This window comes from Notamacropus eugenii, chromosome 6, assembly GCF_028372415.1.
Source record: "Notamacropus eugenii isolate mMacEug1 chromosome 6, mMacEug1.pri_v2, whole genome shotgun sequence".
Lineage (NCBI taxonomy): Eukaryota > Metazoa > Chordata > Mammalia > Diprotodontia > Macropodidae > Notamacropus > Notamacropus eugenii.
In genome coordinates this window covers 46,872,604-46,893,211 of record NC_092877.1, presented here as the reverse complement: position 1 = coordinate 46,893,211, position 20,608 = coordinate 46,872,604, and the positions used below count along the sequence as shown (strand labels likewise).

Below are 20,608 nucleotides of genomic sequence, written 5' to 3'. Positions count from 1 at the left end.
TGCCTTCCAGCCTCATTGGTCAACCAAAACTGCTCTTCTCAAAGTACTATGATCTCTCATTTTCTCAATCTAATGGCCTTTTCTCCGTCCCCATCCTTCATATCTCTGCATCTTTGGACACTGTTGATCACCTTTTTCTCCTTGAAGCTCTTTTCTCTCTAGGTTTTCATGACACTATTTTCTCCTACCTCTCCTCATGCTTATCTGAAAAGTCCTTCTCAGATTTGCTGCCTCTTCATCCATATCACACCCACATAACAGTGGGGGTGCTCCCAGGCTCTGTCCTGGGCCCCCCTTTCCTCTCTGTTTTCCTTGGGATCTCTCAGTTCCCATGGTTTCAATTATTATCTCTATGCAGATGACTTTCAGATCTATTTGTCCAACCCTAACCTCTCTCCTGACCTCCAGTCTTGCATCTCCAACTGCCTGTTAGATATCATAGAGTGATTTCCTGCAGATATCTTAATGTATCTGAAACTAAACTCTTTGTCTTTCCCCTGAAACTGTCCCTTCTTCCTAACTTCTCTTTTCACTGCTAACTTACTCTTTTTACCCACCTTCCTCCTAGTCACTCATACTTACCACCTAGGTATTTTCTTCAACTCCTCACTCTTTCTCGGCCCTCTACCTATCCAGTCAAGTCCTGTCTTTGTACTTTCATAACATCTCCAATATGAGCTCCCTTCTTTCCTCTGACACTGCCCCCACTCTGTTGCAGACTCTTATCACCTCATGCCTAGACTCTTGCAGTAGCGGCTGGCGGGGCGACCTGCCTCAAGTCTTTCTATTCTCTATTCCGTTGTCAAATTGATCTTCCTAAAATGTAGGTCTGTAAAATGTCACTCCCTCATACAATAAATTCCAGTGACTTCATATTGTACCTCCAGGAGCAAATATAAAATCTTCTGCTTTGCTTTTACAGACTTTAATAACCTGCCTTTTTGTCCCTGTATTTCCAGTTTTCTAATACCTTACACACACACACACACACACACACACACACACACACACAAACACACGCTCTATAATCCAATGATACTGGCCTCCCAACTGTTCCTTGAACAAGACACATCATTTCCACACTTCAGCATTTTCTCTGACTATCCCCCAGGCCTGAATTCTTTCCCCTCCTCCCCAACCCTGACTTCCCTGGCTTCCTTCAAGTCTTAGCTAAAGTCCCACCTTCTTTAAGAAACTTTCCACGTCTCCTTTTTCCATTGTTTGCTCATTTTCTCCCCCACTGGACTGTTGCTCCTTGAGAACAGAGATTGTCTTTCACCTTTCTTTGAATCCCCTGCACTTTTTTGGGTGCCTGGCACGTGCTTAATAAATGCTAGTTGACTGACTGATAATGGCAATCAAGAGGGAAGGTGTTAATTAAGAAAACACCAGCAGCAAATTTCTCTAATAAAGGTCTCATATCCAAGATATAGAGGGGACTGATTCAAATACATAAGAACAAGAGCCATTCCTCAGTAGATAAATGGCCAAAATGGGAAGAAGGACCTATTTGTACAAAAATATTTATAGCAGCTCTTTTGTGGCAGCAAAGAATTGTAAGTCAAAGGGATACCCGTCAATTGGAGAATGGCTGAACAAGTTGTGGCATATAAGACTTATATGAACTGATGCCAAGTGAAGTAAGCAAAACCATGAGAACATTGTACACAGTAACAGCAATATTATCTAATGATCAACTATGATTGACTTAGCTCTTTTCAGCAATTCAGTGATCTAAGAAACTTCTGAAGGACTTGGGAAGGGAAATGCTATCCACCTCCAGAGGAAAAACTAATGAAATACAGATCGAAGCATACTATTTTTCACTTTCTATATTTTTCTGGGTTTTTTTTCCCTTTTAATCTGTTTCTTTCACAAAATGACTAATATGGAAATATGTTTTACATGATCACACATATAGAACCTGTGTCAAATTGCTTTTGTTTCAAGGGAAAGAGAGGGAGAGAGAAAATTTGGAACTCAAAAAAAATTTTTAAATGAATATTAAAAATTGTCTTTACATGTAACAGGGGAAAAAAATTTTTTAAATCTACTATGAAAGACTTGAGAGCTCTGGCCAGTACAATGACAGAGGACCAATGATGAAGCATGCTTCCCACCTCCAGACAAAGAAGTAATGAACTAGTTTGTGATGCTGAATGAAACATAAATTTTTAGACATGACAAATATGTGAATTTTGATTTTTCCCAATTATGTTTATTTGTTACAAAGGATGTTTAGGGTTTGATTTCTTTGGAAGGGGTGAGATAGAGCTATAAATTTGTTGTTCAGTTGTTTCAGCCACGAGCTTCTCTTTGTGACCCCATTTGGGGTTTTCTTGGCAAAGATACAGGAGTTGTTTGCCATTTCCTTCTCCAGCTCATTTTACAGATGAGGAAACTGAGGCAAAAAGGATGAAATGACTTGCCTAGGGTCACACAGCTAGTAAGAGTCTGAGGCCAGATTTGAAATCAGGAAGATGAGTCTTCCCAACTTCAGGCACTATGGCGCCACCTAGCATCCCTAGAGTATAGATAGTGATAGAAGAAAAAGAAGGAGGAGAAGAGTAAATGAGACATTTTAAAGAATACTTTGAAGAGAACAGAAGGCGCATTAAGGAACAACACAGATAAGCAGGATGGTTTGGAAACTTAGACATTGAATTTATTATGTACTTTTTAGTGAAGATCTGAAATGTTCCCTGCTTGCCTCTTTTTTCTCTTTGCCCAGCATGGGCTCTCACAGGCTCATTGTCCTTGTACTGATAGACTGGGCTCCCGAAAGGCCACTACATGCTGCTCCCCTCTGGATTCCAGGAAACCCTGAGGAGCTGGGGGGTGTTTTTCTGGCATGACAGCTCACAAACTCCCATGTGTGTGATTGATATCAATGGTATCAATTAGCTAGCTAAGCAGCCTTTTAACAAATGGTTATTTACCAACTTAGTATAGTAAGAATAGTCAGTACAAAATATTCCCCCATACCCTTCACTGAAAGTGAGAGACACTCTTTCCTACAAGACCTTGCAGAGTCTAAGGGCTAGTCAGCTCCAGTTTAGAGCATATAAGATGGCAAAAGGGTAGCTCAGAGCTCCTAGGACTCCTTTCCCCCATTGTTCTCTTTCATGGAACCTACATGAAGTGGCCCCTTCAATATGGGATAGCTGTATGCTGGGCTCCTTAGAATTCTCAATCTAACTTTCCCAGACACTCTCAGCTCTGATCTGGGTACTGGGTTGGACATTTACTCCAAATCCTCCAAACTGAGCCTGAAAGTATCCACAGGGCCCAAAGATGAAGCTATGAGAACAGCTCAGCTAGAATGCGTAAAGTACTGAGCTATCAATTTATTGTCCTCCTAATTTTACAGTGATTACAATGCTTCCACTTGTAGCCATCCACTAGTAATTATGGCTACATTGATGTTTTACAGGAGTAATAGTAGGTTACATTGTTTAAGTGTTTCTACTAGGAGCATTGAGGAGACTGGTTTTTTAGGACAATTTGATGGCAGCTTTCCAATACAAGAGCTGCTTCAATTTAACATTGTATTGTTGCATATTAAATAACTTTGTATCATTTGTTGAATAATGCTTATATACTTTGTAGAAGTAACTTTAATGAACACAGCTGTGTTGAAAAATACTGCCTAGTTATGTACTGAAATAACATTGGTGAACTACAAATAGCCACCATATCTAGAGACTCAGGTGTTGAAGAGCTGGTTTAAGGGTTATGAGTAGATTATACATGAATGGACTTTGAGCCATATGTACAATATTGTTGTTCACTCATTTTAGTTGTGTCTAACTCTTCATGTTTCCGTCTGGTTTTCTTGGCAAGGATAGTGGAGTGGTTTGTCATTTCCTTCTTCAGTTCATTTTACAGATGAGGAAACTGAGACAAACAGAGTTAAGTGACTCGCCCAGGGTCACACGGCTAATATGTGTCTAAGGCAAAATTTGAACTCCAGTCTTCCTGACTCCAAGCCCAACACTTTATTTACTACCCCACTTAACTGCCCTATTTATGTAATTAGGCTTATACAAAAAGTCACTTTGAACCTGGACATATCTAGAGAGTGCAGAGATATAAAGGGCAGGAAGAAGCAGGTGTACATACTTATGAAGCTGATTTTTAAAACCCAAGTTTAAGACTTGACCTTTATTCCTATTAAATTTCATCTTACTAGATTCAGCCCCATCATTCTAGCCTGTTGATATTTTTTTGGATCCTGGTTCTGTCATTCAGTATTAGTTATCCTATCCAACTTTGCATCATCTACATGTAAGTGGGGCCTAGAACTCTGAGCTGCCATGGATGTGATCTAATCTTAGGCGTCACCCTAAAAGATCCCATTCTCTTTTGACCCTTCCCAGAGTTTATTCTCAGAAATCTGCAAGTCACTGATAAAAGAAAATATGTGGTTCATGCCTGAGTCTCCACTGATGTGGGTGACAGGGTCCTCAGTACCTCTACAATGAAATGCATTATCAGGTTTGGGACAGACTCAAATAAAATGTACAAAATACAAAGAACTCACAGAAGCCCATAAATAAATGTAGAAAGCACACAATGGATTTGCAGTAGCTCATAAGCAATAAAAATAGGTATTCTCTCTCTGGTGGGCTCCACCTTTCCATATGGTTCTCCTCAGGCCCCTATTACCACTGTGTAGTTTGTACTCTTAAGAAGTTAAGTAATACTCCGATACTACAGTGAGTCTCTTGCATTTCATAGACATGTCTTGAGAGTTTGTACTCCTCAGGAACAGAAACCCCAATAACTCACAGTAATAGAGAGTAAAATCTAGATCTTTTGTTTCCCCCATGGTGTCCTTTTAGCCCTTTACCACCCTTGGGTCAAAAGGACTATCTTTTTTCAAAGTAGTACAGTGCTTAGGGAATTGCCCTTCCTGGAATGAAAGGCCAGGACCTGAACTTTTGGTCTTCAGAAGCTATTCAGAAGCCATTAACCTCCAGGGTTAATGGTGCCTGAGAAATATCCATTCTCTCCCTCTTATAAACTAGATTCCGGTAGCATACTGCATAAGAAATCTCCCTGAGAGGTATCCAAGGAGGCTAGACTCTTGGATTCTTGAATTTAGGTTCTCTTGTAAGGCAACCCTAAATCTGTCTCTGCCCAAGAAATCTCCTATCACTGGCCAAATGAGTGAGTGCCTGGATTCTGCCTGCTTTGGCTAAAAAGCCAGATTCAAACACTCTTTAACTTAAAATGATTTCTTGTAAATCATCTCCAAAATTAACATTATTGAAGAAATTCTCCTACCCCATGCAAAAGCACATGTTCCTCCCCCTTCTGCCATGGCACAAAGCTGAACTATTAGGCTATCTCTCCAGGACAGCAAAAGGGAAAAAGACGAAAAGTAGTCTAAAGTGGTCTGTCATCTCTCTAATAGGCCTGAGTAAAGGACTTGGCTCCTCCCAAAATAATTCATCAAATAAAAGTGGGACTCAACTAATTTATCTTGGTGGCAACTCTCATCAGTGAAAACCAACCTCCAGAAGGCTCTGGGGACAGTTCGAAACCAGCCAGTTCATCTTGATCTAGTTCCATTCACTGAAACTCAAGCAGATAACTTTTGTCCTCTAAATGAGATATCAGTAGACCTATCCACCCCTCTATAAGAAAATGAAGTCAAAAGTTCCAAAGGCTTATCTCCCTATAAACTCATCAAGCTGACTGAAGAATGCCCCTGATCAGCCCGGTTGTTGCAAATCTAATAAGCATACTATCCAAGCCTTTATGCAAGTCACTGATAAAAGGAAATATTAAATAGCACAAGACCAAGTACAGATCACTGAGGCATTCAACTATACATCGCCTTCCAAGGTGACATTGATCCATCATTGACCACTCTTCAGCCATTCAACCAGTTCTGAATCCTTCTATGTCTAGTTCTTCTTTATCTTTGTCATATAATGTAAGAAGCTTTGGTCAAACATGTAGGGGAAAGTTAGAGGATTGAATCTGAAATCCTTTGTCATTTGCTACCTCTGTACTTTGCTGAAATCTAGACAAACTATATTTCTAGCATTCACCAGACCTACTAGTATATATTTCTAGACATGGATAACACAGTTACTTGTTTTGCTTGACAATGCATATTGTTACAAGGATTTTCTTTCCTTTTTCTGATTGGAGGTATGTGAGAGGGAGAGAAAATAACTACTGGTCAACTAGAAATTAAAGTAAACTTAATTAAGAAAAAAGCTGAAGTAAATATATTCTGGAATTTTGCCAGAAATACAACTCAAACTCATAGGCTTATAGGTTATGATCTTCATTCTCTATTACTGGTTTCTTTTCTTTTTTTTAAATCAAAACAACCTTTGTCCTTCTCTGGATCTGCAACACCTCTCTCTTCCTCCATATCTTTCAAAGCTAACAATGATTCAGCAATTGTAGCTACCATTTATTTCAGTGTCTTGAGATGTAGTTCATTGAGGACTTGGTGACTTGAATTAATCAAACAGGAATAGAAGCAGAAAATTGGTAATGAATTTTTGAAGAACAGAGGAGAGTTTCTTTTTTAGTTCAGTTTTCTTAATGAAGTAAAAAGGTTAAGGCTGTTCCTAACAGTAGGGGAGGAGGTAGAAGTTAGTGCTTAAAACATGCCTGGCACATACTAAGCATTATATAATGCTTATTCCCATCCCTTTCCTCCTGTAGGAGATTGAAGGTTTGAGGAAAATGTAAAAGGTTTGGGATAGTCATTGTGGAGAATGAGATGGAGAGACTAAAAGAGTGTATCACCTTGATAGGAGTATCACCTTGAAGGCAGAATCCATATTTTAATAACCTTTTATCCCATTCAACACCTACACATAGTAGGTACTCAGTGAATGAATGTGGTACTACCTTGTCCATGAAACATCCCCTGACTGCTACAGCCCTTGTGATCTGCTACACTTCTGTCAATTCCTTTATTATTTATAACTTGTACTACACAATTTAGCATTTAACTAGAAACTGTCATATCTGATTCCCAACTAGATAATAAGACCTTTAAGGACAGAGAATTATCTTTTTGCAGTCCTCCAAAATATCTGGAACAAATTAGGTGCTCAATAGATTGATTTTTCCCTCATTTTTTCCTGATAACTTTTCTTACATCAGAATTATTTTCCAGTGTACCCACCCATCAGTTGCTCCCTTGTAACGAGGAAAGGTTTGAGCAAAATCCAGCAAGCAAAACAGCTGTATCTTAACAAATACTTATTGATTTACTTGACAAAATTTTTTCTACCTGAACCTTGCTAGGTACATAGTTGTTGTTGCTGTGTTCATCCTTTGTTTTCGAAGACCATGACATCAGAGAAATGATGACATGACTCACACTTGACATTGTTTTCAGTGGGGAAGGTTGTGCAAGGTCACCAGCCTCACTTTTTCCTCCTGAACCATCTGTCTTAGAAAAAGATATGTTGATTAATTGTTGCATATGGGAAGCTTCACAAATTTTTTTAAATGGTCATTTGTCTCCTTAAGTCACATAATCAGCCAGTGTTTTGATTTAAGTGTTTTCTGTTACCTTATGTGGGAGACTTAGGAAATGAACTTGAAATTGTTTCTGTCTCTTGCAGAGTGTTCTGTCCTGGGCACTGACATTGAACTTCAGATCATCGAAAATGACACTGTGAGCATAGAGAGTTTCTTCAAAGCTTGGCTCCAGGACAGTGGGACAGACCAAGAGCATCTCCATCTCCTTCTTCCTTCACAGTGTTTCAGCAGCGTCTCCAGTGCCAGATCAGAACCAAGTATAGTACCCCCCATACGCCCACAGGAAAGGTTACCATAGAAATAGTGTAGGATTCAGGGTGAGAGGTATAAGAGAAAGGCTAGCAAATGGCATGATTGGGGATGGGAGATGCTAGTGCATCAAAAGTTCTGATTATTAGTAGAGTTACTGTATACCACCTAGGTGGCTTCCCAACTTAAACAGGTTTATGAAGAAAATAATCCAAAAATGAGATAATATATAGAAAATAATTCATAACCATAAAGTGCTATACAAATGAATTATTATTATACAATGAAACATTAATTATTTTAATTAACTAAATTGCTATGAACTTTTTTTATATTTATAATATGGGTCACAAACTGGTAGGGCTTCAGAAACATCATTCTGAATATCAGTCTGCACCATACTGATGAAGCACAGGCTAGGCAGTGAATAACAATTTCCAGTTGCTGAAATATAACCCCAACATTGGTAGGGTTTGTGGAATACCGAGTGTTTTTATATCTAGCGAAGGACCTCAGTGTACTGTGGCACAGACAGATGTATTTTGTAGTGCCTCCTCTCCTATAAGCTTCAGCTGGAAGATTTCTTCTGCTAAAAGCAGAGCATCTGAGGAAGTCTGGACTTGGCTCACTGACTACTTCGTGTTTCAACAGAGAGAGGAAGCAACAAAGGGAACTACTTCTCTGGACTTAATTCTGAGCAACAAGGAAGTTGGTGATATGGAAATGACAGGAACTGTGTAGGCAGTGACCAAGCATGGAAGTAGGCAGAGCCTGAAACTTGCTTTGGGTCGTTTCCTCCCTGACCACTGTCTCCTCTGTGCCTGGAACCCTGGCTAGGATCCTGTACCTTGAACCTTAGAAGAGCAGATTTCAAAGAGTTCAGAGAAAAGATTACGTCACATGGCCAGAGACTCTCAAAGAAATTCCACTGGGAAAGATGAAGCTCTCAGAAACAAAATTTTAATAATAAAATCACAAATTGTAGAGACAGCTTGGTGCAGTGGATAGAGAGCCATCCTTTGAAATCAGGAAGACATTTGCTCAAGTTCCAGCTCTGCTGCTTATTGGCTGCGTGACTCTAGCCAAGTCACTTAAGCTCTCAGTCTCCTGGGAAGATACCTCTCACTGGAGAAAGGAGTTTACTCCCTGGAAGCCCCCTGAACCCATGAATAGGTTTAGTCCTATTCCATCCACAACCACAGATTAGGGGAAAAGGAGGAGTTGTCCAAAGATAAAGTTATGGATTTGCAGAAAGTTCTTTGATTGGCTCATTTAGAAGTACATTCACAAAAATCAGAAGGATGAATAAAAGAAGTAGGATGAACCTGTAAGAACACTGTCAAGAAGACTAAAACCTGGAATGAACCAAGGCTGCAAAAAAGAAAAGGAAGGAAGGAAGAGAAAGAAAGAGAGAGAGAGAGAGAAAGAAAGAAAGAAAGAAAGAAAGAAAGAAAGAAAGAAAGAAAGAAAGAAAGAAAGAAAGAAAGAAAGAAAGAAAGAAAGAAAGAAAGAAAGAAAGAAAGAAAGAAAAGTACTGGCAACACAAAAACATTGAGCTCTGTTCAGAAAAAGGTGAAGAGCAGAGAAGGGTAGGACTACCTTTTTCTTTAATTTTAACATATAATATTTTATTTTGTCCCCAATTACATGTTAAAACAATTCTTTAACATTTGATTTTTTTTTAAGTTTTGAGTTCCAAATTCTATCCCTTCCTCCCCAAGATGGTAAGCAATCAGATTATAGGTTATACATGTGTAATTATGTAAAACATTTTCATATTAGTCATTTTGTACAAGAAGACTCCAATAAAAAGAAAGTGAAAAATAATGTTTCAGTCTGTATTCAGACAATAACAGTTTTTTCTCTCAACGTGGATAGTTCTTTGTCATTAGACCTTTGGGATTGTCTTGGATCATTGTATTACTGAGAATAGCTAAGTCAGTCACAATTCTTCATCATTCAGTATTGCTGGTACTGTGTACAATGTTTTCTTGATTCTACTCACTTCACTTTGCATCAGTTCATGTAAGTCTTTCCAGGTCTTTCTGAAATCATCCCGCTTGTCATTTCTTATAGCACAAAAATATTTATCACAATCATGTACCGTGGCTTGTTTAGCCATTTCCCAATGGATGGGCATCCTTTTAATTTCCAGTTGTTAGGGGTAGGGCTACTTCTAATGCCTTCTAATGCCAGATGATAAAATGGTAACAGACCACAAAGAGAAAAAAGGATTCCCTAACTCTGATTTTTGTTTTGTTTTGTTTTGTTTTGTTTTAGCTTTTTTCAGGAGGTCTTCTCTATGATAGTCAGTGATCATCACACTGGAAAGGATAGAATAGACATAGTTGTGAAACCCATTTCCCCTTCTACCTCCTCCTGTACCTGAACTCATTCCCCCACCTATCCCTCTACTCACCTTTTTTCACCCTGCACTGTTCTGTGAGCAGACTTTTCTGTGTTATCCACCTTTTCTTCAAATATTCATTCCTCTTCTGGCCAAAGCAAAATCTTAATTTCTGTTGATGACAGAAATATGTCAAAGAGAACACCAGTCTCTACAGACCAAAGCAACAGAGGTACATCTGAGAATTAAGGGTCTCAGAAAAATACGTAGAAGCTAACAGCCTGAACTTTATATTATGAAATTGCCCAGAAGTATTGAAACCAGAATTTAGAGAACAAATCTATTAGAATCCATAGGCTGCCAATACAGAGAGTTTAACAGAAATAGAGTTACCAGATTTCAGAATTTGGCAATCAAAGAGAAAATCACAATTTTGAAAGCAGCCAAGAGGAAGCATGCTACAAATCAGCCAACATGCACTTATTCAAATGGTGCAAAGACAAGAAATGAAAGAAGAGACTAGAATGTGATATATTGAAAAACAAGGGAAATCAGCCTATAATATTAGGGCTATTCCAACTTGAGGAAAAATGATCCTTTTATAATATAATCTTCAGTCATTTTCTGATGAGATATTGAGAACTAGGCAGAACCTTTGATATAAAAACTGATAAAATTGATTAAATTTAAGTGAAGTAATCTGGAATTGAATGCAAAGAAGGATTAACTTCACATTAAATGTTTACATGACTAATAAGTGTTTCATAACTTTTATATAACTTTCATATAAAGTTCACTGAAAAAGCAAAGGCTAAGAATTTAAGGAAAGAATCTCTTGAAAGGGGAACAGAATTTGAACAGCAGCAAGACTAAAGGGAAGGTATTGGGAGAAATTAAATAATTTTTCTTGAAATTAAATGCCACAAGTAAAGGTGAGCCAAACAAAAAGGTAAGAAGTGGGGGAGCGAAAGTGATTCTTAAACCACATTCTTGTATGTTATGTCTAGGAAAAAATCAATGAAAAAAATTTTAAGACTATATCAGTAAAAAGAGAATCCCAGGATCTAGTTTTGGTGTGGGCAAAAACAGAAATGAGTAAACTGGAGTTAAATCATAAAATTAGAATGTTACAAGTAGATACCCATTTTACATGATTTGGGCATAAAAGGTGACATCATAAATAAATTAGTGGAACATGGAAGAAATTACTTGTAAGATAAGAGAGACAGATGTACATAGGAAGGAAAATGTGTAATTTTGGTTACGTAAAATTTAAAAAGTTTTGCAGAAACAAAACAGTGCAGCTAAAATTAAAAGAAAATTGGGCAGAAAAATCTTTGCAACAAGTTTCTCTGATAAAGGTCTCATTTCTAAGATATACAGGGAACTGAGTCACATTTACAAGAAAAAGAGCCAATCCCCAAATGATAAATGGTCAAAGTCTATGAAAAAGCAGTTTTCAGAAGAAGAAATCCAAGCTATCAATGGCCATATTTTTTTTAAAAAATACTCCAAATAATGATAATTGAAAAAAATGCAAATTAAAACAACCCTGAGGTTTCATCTCATACCCATCAGATTGGTTAAGATGATAAAAATGAAAATAAAAATTCTGAAGTGGATGTGAGAAAATGAAACTTTAATGCATTATTAGTGGAGCTATGGATTAGTCCAACTGTTCTGGAAAACAGTTTAGAACTACACCCAAAAAAGTTATTAAACTGTGCATACCCTTTGACCTGGCAATATCATTACTGGGTCTATGCCCCAAGGAGAACAAAGAAAAAAGAAAGTGACCCAAATATACAAAAACAATTGCAGGAGCTCTTTTTGTGGTAGCAAAGAACTGAAAACTGAGGGGATACCCATCAATTGGGGAATGGTTGAACCAGTTGTGGTATATGATTGTGATGGAATACTATTATACTGTAAGAATTGATGAAGGTGACAGTTTCGAAAAAAAAACAAACCTGGGAAGACTTGTATGAATTGAAGCTAAGTGAAGTGAGCAGAACTTGGAGACTAATTGATATTATAATAGCTATACTATAAAGATAATCAACTTTGAAAGATACAGTGACCAAGTAAAAATCCAAAGGACTTATGATGAAACATGCTGCCCACCTCCAGATGCAGAAGTGATGGAGTCAGAGTGCAGATTAAAGCATTATTTCTTCTCTTTCTTTTTCTTTATTTTTTGAACATGGCTAATAAGGAAATGTATTTTGCATGACAACACATTTATAATGGATTTTGGTTTTCTTGCCTTCTTGGTGAGTGCAAGAGGGGGAGGTAGGAGAGACAGAATCCAGAATCAAAACTAAAATAAAATTGAATTAAGAAATAAAAAAACAATAAACTACTTGAGACAGCTATGACTGAAAGGTGCAGATCACAGTTCATATCAGAAAAGAAAAAACAAGTTGATTCTCATTGATTAGGAAATGAATCTAATTAAATATCACTGTACTATAAGAAACTTGAATAAGATGAATATAGAGAAGCATAAGAAGATTTGGATGAATTGATACAAAAGGAACCTGGAAAACAACACTCACAATGGAAAGAACAACAGCAAAACCTAAGCTGAATATTCTGAAATAAACATAACTGAGATTGGCTTCAAACAGGATATGAGAAGATGCCTCCACAGGTGTGCAGCCCTGAATATAACAGACTTTACTTGGAGAAGCTAGTTTTTCTAAACTTTCTTTTTCCGTTGTCATCTTTGCTGAGACAGCTAGGTAGCACGGTAGATAGAGGCCTGGGCCTGTAATCAGGAAGACCTGAGTTTAAATCAGGCCTCTGACACTAGCTATGTGTCCCTGGACAATTCACAACCTCTGTTTGTCTCAGTCTCCTCAGCTGTAAAATGGGGGAAGTAATAGTAACCACCTTTCAAGGTTGTTATGGGGATCAAACAAGATAATGGCACATAGTTGGTGCTTAATAGATGTTTCTTTCCTTTATTTTTTATTCTTTATTATAAGGGAGGGCTTTGTGGGAGGTGTGGGGAAAAGTACAATAGAAAATATAAATGATATAAAATCAAAAGATAGACATACATATACTTAAAGATTATATTGCTGCAAAGCATGTCTGTGTTTGGTCTGGGTACGGGGAAATAGAACTTGGGTTACTTACTGCAAAGGCTGGTGGGCCCTACTTTCCCTACTGTTTAAAAATAAAACAGTAGGGAGGGAAAGTCATAATAAGAGGATCTGATAGAGAAAAGGAAAAACTTAATGTAACATGGTTGACTTAGAAAATCCTGGAGAACAAACCAAAAAGAGAAAATCAATAGCTTAGTAAGGTAGCAGGATATAAAATAAATTCACAAAAAACTATTACTATTTCCACATATTACTAAGAAAAACTAGGAAAATGAGATAGGAATACAATTTAAAATGACAATAAAATGTGTATTAAATATCTTTGCTAGCCTACCAAGACACAGATTATTTTTATAAATGCAACTTAAATATTCAAAGGAAGTTGTGGCTTCAGTGGTATGGATGTCCCTTCCAATAATACATATTGCAAAAAGTCAAGAGATAATCAATGTCTTGCCTAGGCTACAGGGATATACAGTGGTAGAAAAGATGATATTGCACAAACTGATCTGTAGACGTGCCACTAGGCCTTTCAAATGACGAAAAGGCTATGTTAGAGAATTTTTTAAAATAATAATAAGACATATGGGAGTGTAAATGGTCAAAAAATATTTAGGAAAACAAAAATAGGAATGAAGGAGTTTGGCCTTTAATGTGATCTCCCATTACAGTACTAATGATCAAGATTATGGTATTAAATATAAAAACTAAGTGCTCTGACAGTGAAATAGATAAAATAAGTAAGGCTTAGAAGGAAATACCTCATGCTGCCTCATTTTTAATAAACCTAAGACCATAAAGTACTAGAGAAAGGTTCATATTCAAAAACTGTTTATGTAACAGTCTTGTCAGTTAAGTGGCACGATGTGTAGAACAATGGTCCTGGAGTCAGGAAGACTCATCTCCCTAAGTTCAAATCTGACCTCAGATACTTTCTAGCTGTGTGACCCTGGACAAGTCACTTAGCCCTGTTGGCCTCAGTTTCCTCATCTGTAAAATAAACTAGAGAAGGAAATTGCAAACCATTCCAGTATTTTTGCCAAGAAAAACCCAAATGGGATCACAAAGAGTCAAACACAGCTGAGAATGTTCATAATTAACCATCATCCTTCAGAAGATTTTACAGGTGAATATATATATTATATATGTATATATATATGTATATATATGTATATATATATACCCACATATATATGTAGATGTATATCCCCACACATCTTAAATATGTATTACTCTGGCTTCCATCTCTCTCAGTTGACAGTAAGTCAGTTGTTCACTAATGGGGTCTCCTTGTTATGACAATTGATTTGCATTGCTTGAAGTTTCATATAAAAATATAATACATGTCAGTATCATTTCTTCTCTCTAGTACACATTTTCCATTATATTTACTTACTTAAATAGTTCGAGATTAATTTGTTTCTGTTGCATGCCATATCTTCTCATTCTTCTTCTTCTAACTTTTTACTAATTAGGATTTTTTGCTTTAATATGCTGTCATTCTACCTATACTCAGACAGCCCATTTAAGGATGGCCTCCACCTCTATTACAAATCCTGTCCTGTCTATTAAAATATAATCAATTCCACTTTCTGTGATAAGATTCAGTGTGCACCACGTCCAATGCCTAACAATTATTTTCTCAAATTAAATACCTGTAGTGTACCCAGTATCACGCAGCAAGCATATTGACTCTCCCACTCACCAGGAGTGATTAGAAGAGATAACTTTGTTTTTAAAAGACCCCTGTGACAGATGCTCCAGACAATTCAACTGTAACCTTTCAGTTCCTATTTCTTTCTATGTAGCTAGCAATCGGGTAAATTCTCAGAGAAGCGAGCCTAAGGAGTTTCAAAATTAAGGTAATGCCACCAACAGTCATATAAAACAGTGCTCAGAATCACTAACAATCAGAGTATGAAAATTAAAGCAGCTAATGTAGCCCTTTCATTCATCAAATTAGCAAAGACAGTAAAAGATAGAAAATCAGGATTGGTAGGGTAGATGACACTCTCTTTCTGGGCCCCCCTCCACCCATCATATTAATTTACTGCTAGTGGAGCAGGGAATTTATCCAACCATTATGGAAAACCATTTAGAATTACACAAGAAAAGTTAGAAAATTGTTCATAAGCTTTGTGCCAGTGATGTCAACATTGAGGTTTTCACCTCCAAGGAGGTGATGGACAACAAGAAAAAAAATCTATCTGCCAAAAGATATTTCTAGTAGTGCCGTTTACAAATGTAGCCAGAATTGGAAACAAACTTATATCTAGTTATTGAGAAATGACTGACTATGTCATGGTATATAACTATGAAAATATTATTTCATCACAATGAATGACAAAAAAAGAATTCAAAGAAACATGATCCAAGCAGAATCAAAGAAAAATAGACACAATTACTACAGCTGTGTAAATAAAGATCATTTTTAGTAGCAACAGAATTCAGATTAAAAACATGGGACAATGTGAGTACTTAAACAGCATATACCCAATGTTTTAACAGACAAAATTATTAACATAAAATTGCATGTACAATCAGTCTAAATCACTTTTTTAAATGTTTTGCTTTACTGATTGTGGGGCATGCAATACAATTAAAAAGACACTGGGATCAGGGGAAAGTTGTGTGATGTGTTAAAATAAAAATATTACAAATAAATTTTTTAAATGGAAGAAAAAAATGTTGAGAACATGGTAGATCACGACCATCCCCATCCTCAGGAGAACACAGCAATCCTCCTTCTTTTGGATCCTTTCTTTTGGCCAGTCCTAAAGACTTTTCGTCTCTAGGCATGTCATAGGCAGGCTACCTTCTAGCCAGGAACAGTTTAAAAACAAAGCATTTCAGGACCTTGTTTTCCCTTCTTTGTTCCAACAAGAGCCCACTATGAGAACGTAGACATCAGTTGACCCTCCCCCCACCCCCATTGGCAAAGGGCCCCACTGCAGGTTATGGTGTTGGCTTCCTCTTGCACAGAAGATGTGCTCCCCACAGACGGATTAAAAATCCAGATCACTCACATAAGTGCCAAAGCAATACAGGGTTCCCACTGTGCTAGCTCATTACCCATCAAAGTAAACGTGCTGTTAAAGCCAGGAGAGCAAGGACACCATAGCTGCACGGGGTCATTCAGACCTCCACTTCCTCTCAAGTGAGTCCTGCCTTCAGACAGCGAGTGTTTCTTCTCTCCCTCACCAACCTGCTACCCAACTCTTGGCTTGTGTGTTCTTTGAACTGTGAAATAGGAATGGGTGGCAGTTAATGTCTCCTAATTGCATGCCCTGAGGGAGGCCATGACCCACAAGCCTTCCCTCTGATGCCTGTTTTATTGCAGTGTGTCTGAAATGTGATCTTCAAGAGCGGCTTCTTAACCCGGCCCTCCTCCCTGGCACGGCAGAGAGCCCCAGAGGAGGCTTCAGCTCATTCTACCAGATGGCCCCCCAATCAACAGCATCATGTTACAGACTCCGGGTGATCAAGTAAGGTACCAGAGTGTCCCCAGACCCCCCCACCCCCCATCAGTGTAGACTCATGAGTCTGTAATTCAGTCTTCATGTAGGCTGTAGACCACAGGGCAATCTCTGCCTGCCAACCGGAAGGTTAGGAATGGAGCACTGAAAGCCTGTGTGTCTTGGGTATGAAGGAGTAAGGTCAGGGTACACAGTGAGCCAAGGCCAGGGGTGGTGTGCAAAGCAGTATCCTGCATCAAATGAAGATTCCAGACTCTAGCAAGTGGTGAGGAGGCTGTGAGATTGACACGCACCAAAGGGAGGTGCACAGTAGCTTGTTTAAAATGAGTAGAAGGAGCACTGGATCTGGAATCAGAGGACCTGCCTTTGAATCTTCACTTTTATGTAACCTTAAGCAAGTCAGGGCCTCACTTTCTTCATCTGCATGAGGGGATCGTACAAGTTAGTCTCTAAAGTCTCTTCCAGATCCCAATTCTATAATGCTGATGAAATGAAGGAACTTTCTAACCCACTTCAAGTTGTTTTTGTTTCCCTCCAGTCTCCTCAAGAGTCAGTCCCTTAATGGAACTAGCCTAGAGGTTTTCGAGAGAAGACATTTTTATGTAGCTGGCTAGGGTGAGAAGTGCAAGGGGGAGCAGAAGCAATTTCATTTATATACATGGCTATGACCTTTACATAATGACTTCTTACTCTCATTTTAGTAGCAGAAACATTGGTCATCTCTAAAAATCTTAATCCAGGCAGGAGATCAGGGTTCAATGGGAAGACTGGAGAAGGAATACATAGGAGAGCTCAGCTCTTCTACTTGCTGCCTGTGTGACCTTAGACAAGTCATTTCTCCCCAGTCTATGCAACAATGGTGTTTGACTAGGTGATTTCATAGGTTTCCTCCAGAACTAAATCCATGATCCTCTGACCCTGGAAGTTGTTTCAAGAAAGAAACCACACAATGTGGAGTCAAGGAGGGGGAAAGAGAATGGCTCCAACGCTGGGCATTGAATGGTGCCACTAGCAGTGATGGTGTCATTGAGAAGTGTCCCCCATCACTTCACTTTGCATTTCTTCCCCTTAAATTTCCTCTGAAAAACAATCATTGACCATTGGCCTGACTTTCAGATTTGGGAGTGGGGGAGAGGCAGGGAGGAGAAAGAAGAGGAGGGTAACTGCCTGTATATCACCCAGCTGTGGTATCTGCATATTCTCCCTGTGGGAGTATCTCTTTCCATGTGTGTAGTTCTAGGATACCACCCTCACTGTACACACGCAGCCTACGTAATCTTTCAAACCGCGGTGATCACTTATCACTCCTCTACTTGGACATCTCCAGGAAGCTCATACTTCAAGGGAGATGACATACCCAAAGTGCCTTGCAAATTCTAAAGCCCTAAATAGATGTCAGCTCTTACCATCAGTTCATCTTTTCCATATTACTGTCATTCTATAGATTTCCATTGCCCATTAAACAAAGCATCAATTTCTGACTGTCATTCAGGCCTCTTCATGATCTGGCTCATCTCATTTTACCCATCTTAGTGTAGTCCTAAGTTCCAGTCCAGTTGGATGACTTTCTTCTGTCCCGATGCACCCTCTCATTTTCTCAGGCTGCTCCCAGGCCCTGCAGAGAGCTCTTTCCTCCCTAACCTCACTGTCTTCTAGGCTCAGATGCTGCTTCCTCTCTGAATCCCTCATTGACTGCTCTGAGATGGAAGTGATCTCTCTCCTCAGATTCCTCAGGGCATTTTGTTGAAAACACATTTTACCCCATTTTCCCTTCAATCATAGTTACTTATGTATTTGTCCTTCCAATCATCAGATGGCAGACTTATTCAGAACAGGGCATGGTATGCTACGATATGGATGACACCATTTGGGTATCTCTCCAACCCTTTATTGTGCTTGCTTTGTCCAGTAACTTTGTTTCCTTAAACTTCTGTGTGAATGGAATTCTGAGCAAACAAGTACTATACTGTGAAGGAGCTCAGGAGTCTTGCCTGACTGGATACTTGGGATGGAACTTTTTATGTTGTAACAGAGAAAGATGGATGAACATGGCTGACCTATGTAGAGATACTTGCCCAGGGATCTAGAAAGTCCTACCCTACTTCTCCACAGGGGGCTTCAATTTCCAGCATTGTGGAAAGGAGGAGGAGGACCTATCAGTGGAGGGTATGCAGCATCCAGGACAGCTGTGGCTTCATGCTGCCTCCTTCACTGTCCCATCTCCAAGGAGAATATTGGGCTAGAATTACATCTAGATACAACACCTCCATTGTTAACAGGAGTATATGGCTCTTTTAGAGGTCCAAAATGACAGTCCCTTACCCTGGTAACTCTGGGAAGCAGTCTTACCTTGACCAGGAAGCCAAAACTTACTCTTACAGGCTTACCTTCTTCTAGTCATGCTAGTTAGAAGTAGCTTGCTAGATAGCAAGCAATCGTATTTATCAGAACAAATGGTGAAATAAACAATCAGGGCAGTTATAGAAGTTAGTACAGTAACAAAAACCACAACACAATCATAAGAATAGCTAGCATGCATGTAGCCCTTTAAGGTTTGCAAGCACTTTATGCATATCTCATCTTATCCTCACATTTTATCCCAGGAGGTAGAGGCTCTTTTTATCCCCATTTTACAGATGAGACTGGGAAAGGTTAAGTGCCTTGCCCAGACTTTCTTACAGCGAATAAGTCAGAGGCCAGATTTTAACTCATATCTTCCTGATTTCAGGTCTGGCCCTATATCCTCTGTGTCACCCCTCAGTTCCTAACACAACCCTAGAGGCTGTCAAGAACTGACTTCCCTGGTAACATCGTCCTTCTCTTGGTTGAGTTGAAGTTTTATCTAATCTTCAACTCAGAAGACAAATAAAATTTCAGCTTAACCAAGGAGAAAGCAATATTATCAGCAGTGTCAAGGGCTGCATGTACTGGGAGTCAAAGACAGGCCAGGATGGGGCCTGAAGCTCTGGGGAAGTGGTCTGTCCACCATTCACAAGTTTGGGCCTTGCCTTTCCTTCATCTCCCTCAAACTCCCTTCTCTCCTTTTCTCAACTGCTCAGGAATCATGTCTACTTCCGCATACTCAGAACATGCCTTTCCCATTGGATCATAGGCATTACTCAACCTTCATTCTAGCCTACTTGGTGTCCCTTGCACCTGGCGTTGCATTGTCTAGCTCCAAGTCTCTGCAGGAGCTTGGAACATCCTCCCTCCTACCCTTCATCTTTTGGAATCCCTGGCTTTCTTCACCCCTCAGGCCAGGTTCCACTTGCTGCGCGGTTCTTCCTGATCCTCCCAAGCTGCCCAAGTGATCCCGTATTTACTCTGTACATACTTCCGTGTACATGTGCTGTCTCCCCAGATAGAATGGAAGCTTTTTGATGCCAAAGATTCATTTTTGTTTTGTTTTGTTTGTCTCGTAGCCCTGGTGCATAGCAAAGTACCCCAGTATCTTGATATCAATGAGCACTCTTATTTAAACTTGGTAACTCCTCCAGCACCTAAAACATTATTCTGTACTTAAGAAGTGTTTGTATTTGGAAAATATTATTGCTAGTATAATGGCTGCTGAGGGACATGGGGTGGGCATCCTCAGCAGGGCTGTGCAGATGGTTCTCACTGAGCAAGGTCTGAGCCCTCATGGTGACTACTTGGATTTGGGCCCAACTGGATGCCATAGAAGGTTCCTTCTGTTCCTGCTCTCATCTTGTCCCAGGGCTCTAGAATCCAGTGGGGTCTGCGAGTCGGTGACATATGGATTCCCATTCATCATCAGACCAACAAGTTGCTGGCAACTGGACTGGGATGAACTGGAGACAAACCAGCAGTATTTCCATGCTTTGTGTCACAGCCTGCAGGTAAGTTCCCATGTCACTGGGTGGCAAGAGGTGGGAAAGTTG

At 39.1% G+C, this 20,608-nt stretch overlaps 1 protein-coding gene across 5 annotated transcripts in view; it reads left to right on the top strand.

Annotated features, from left to right (window-relative positions):
- M1AP (meiosis 1 associated protein) overlaps positions 1-20,608 on the top strand; it is a 119,831-nt gene that overhangs the window by 85,953 nt on the left and 13,270 nt on the right. For all 5 annotated transcript variants that reach the window (XM_072619881.1, XM_072619884.1, XM_072619883.1 and 2 more), the window contains exons 6-8: positions 7,608-7,781; positions 16,574-16,718; positions 20,425-20,566. In XM_072619881.1, coding sequence (XP_072475982.1) covers positions 7,608-7,781; positions 16,574-16,718; positions 20,425-20,566 — 461 coding nt within the window. The remainder of the gene's footprint in view (positions 1-7,607; positions 7,782-16,573; positions 16,719-20,424; positions 20,567-20,608) is intronic.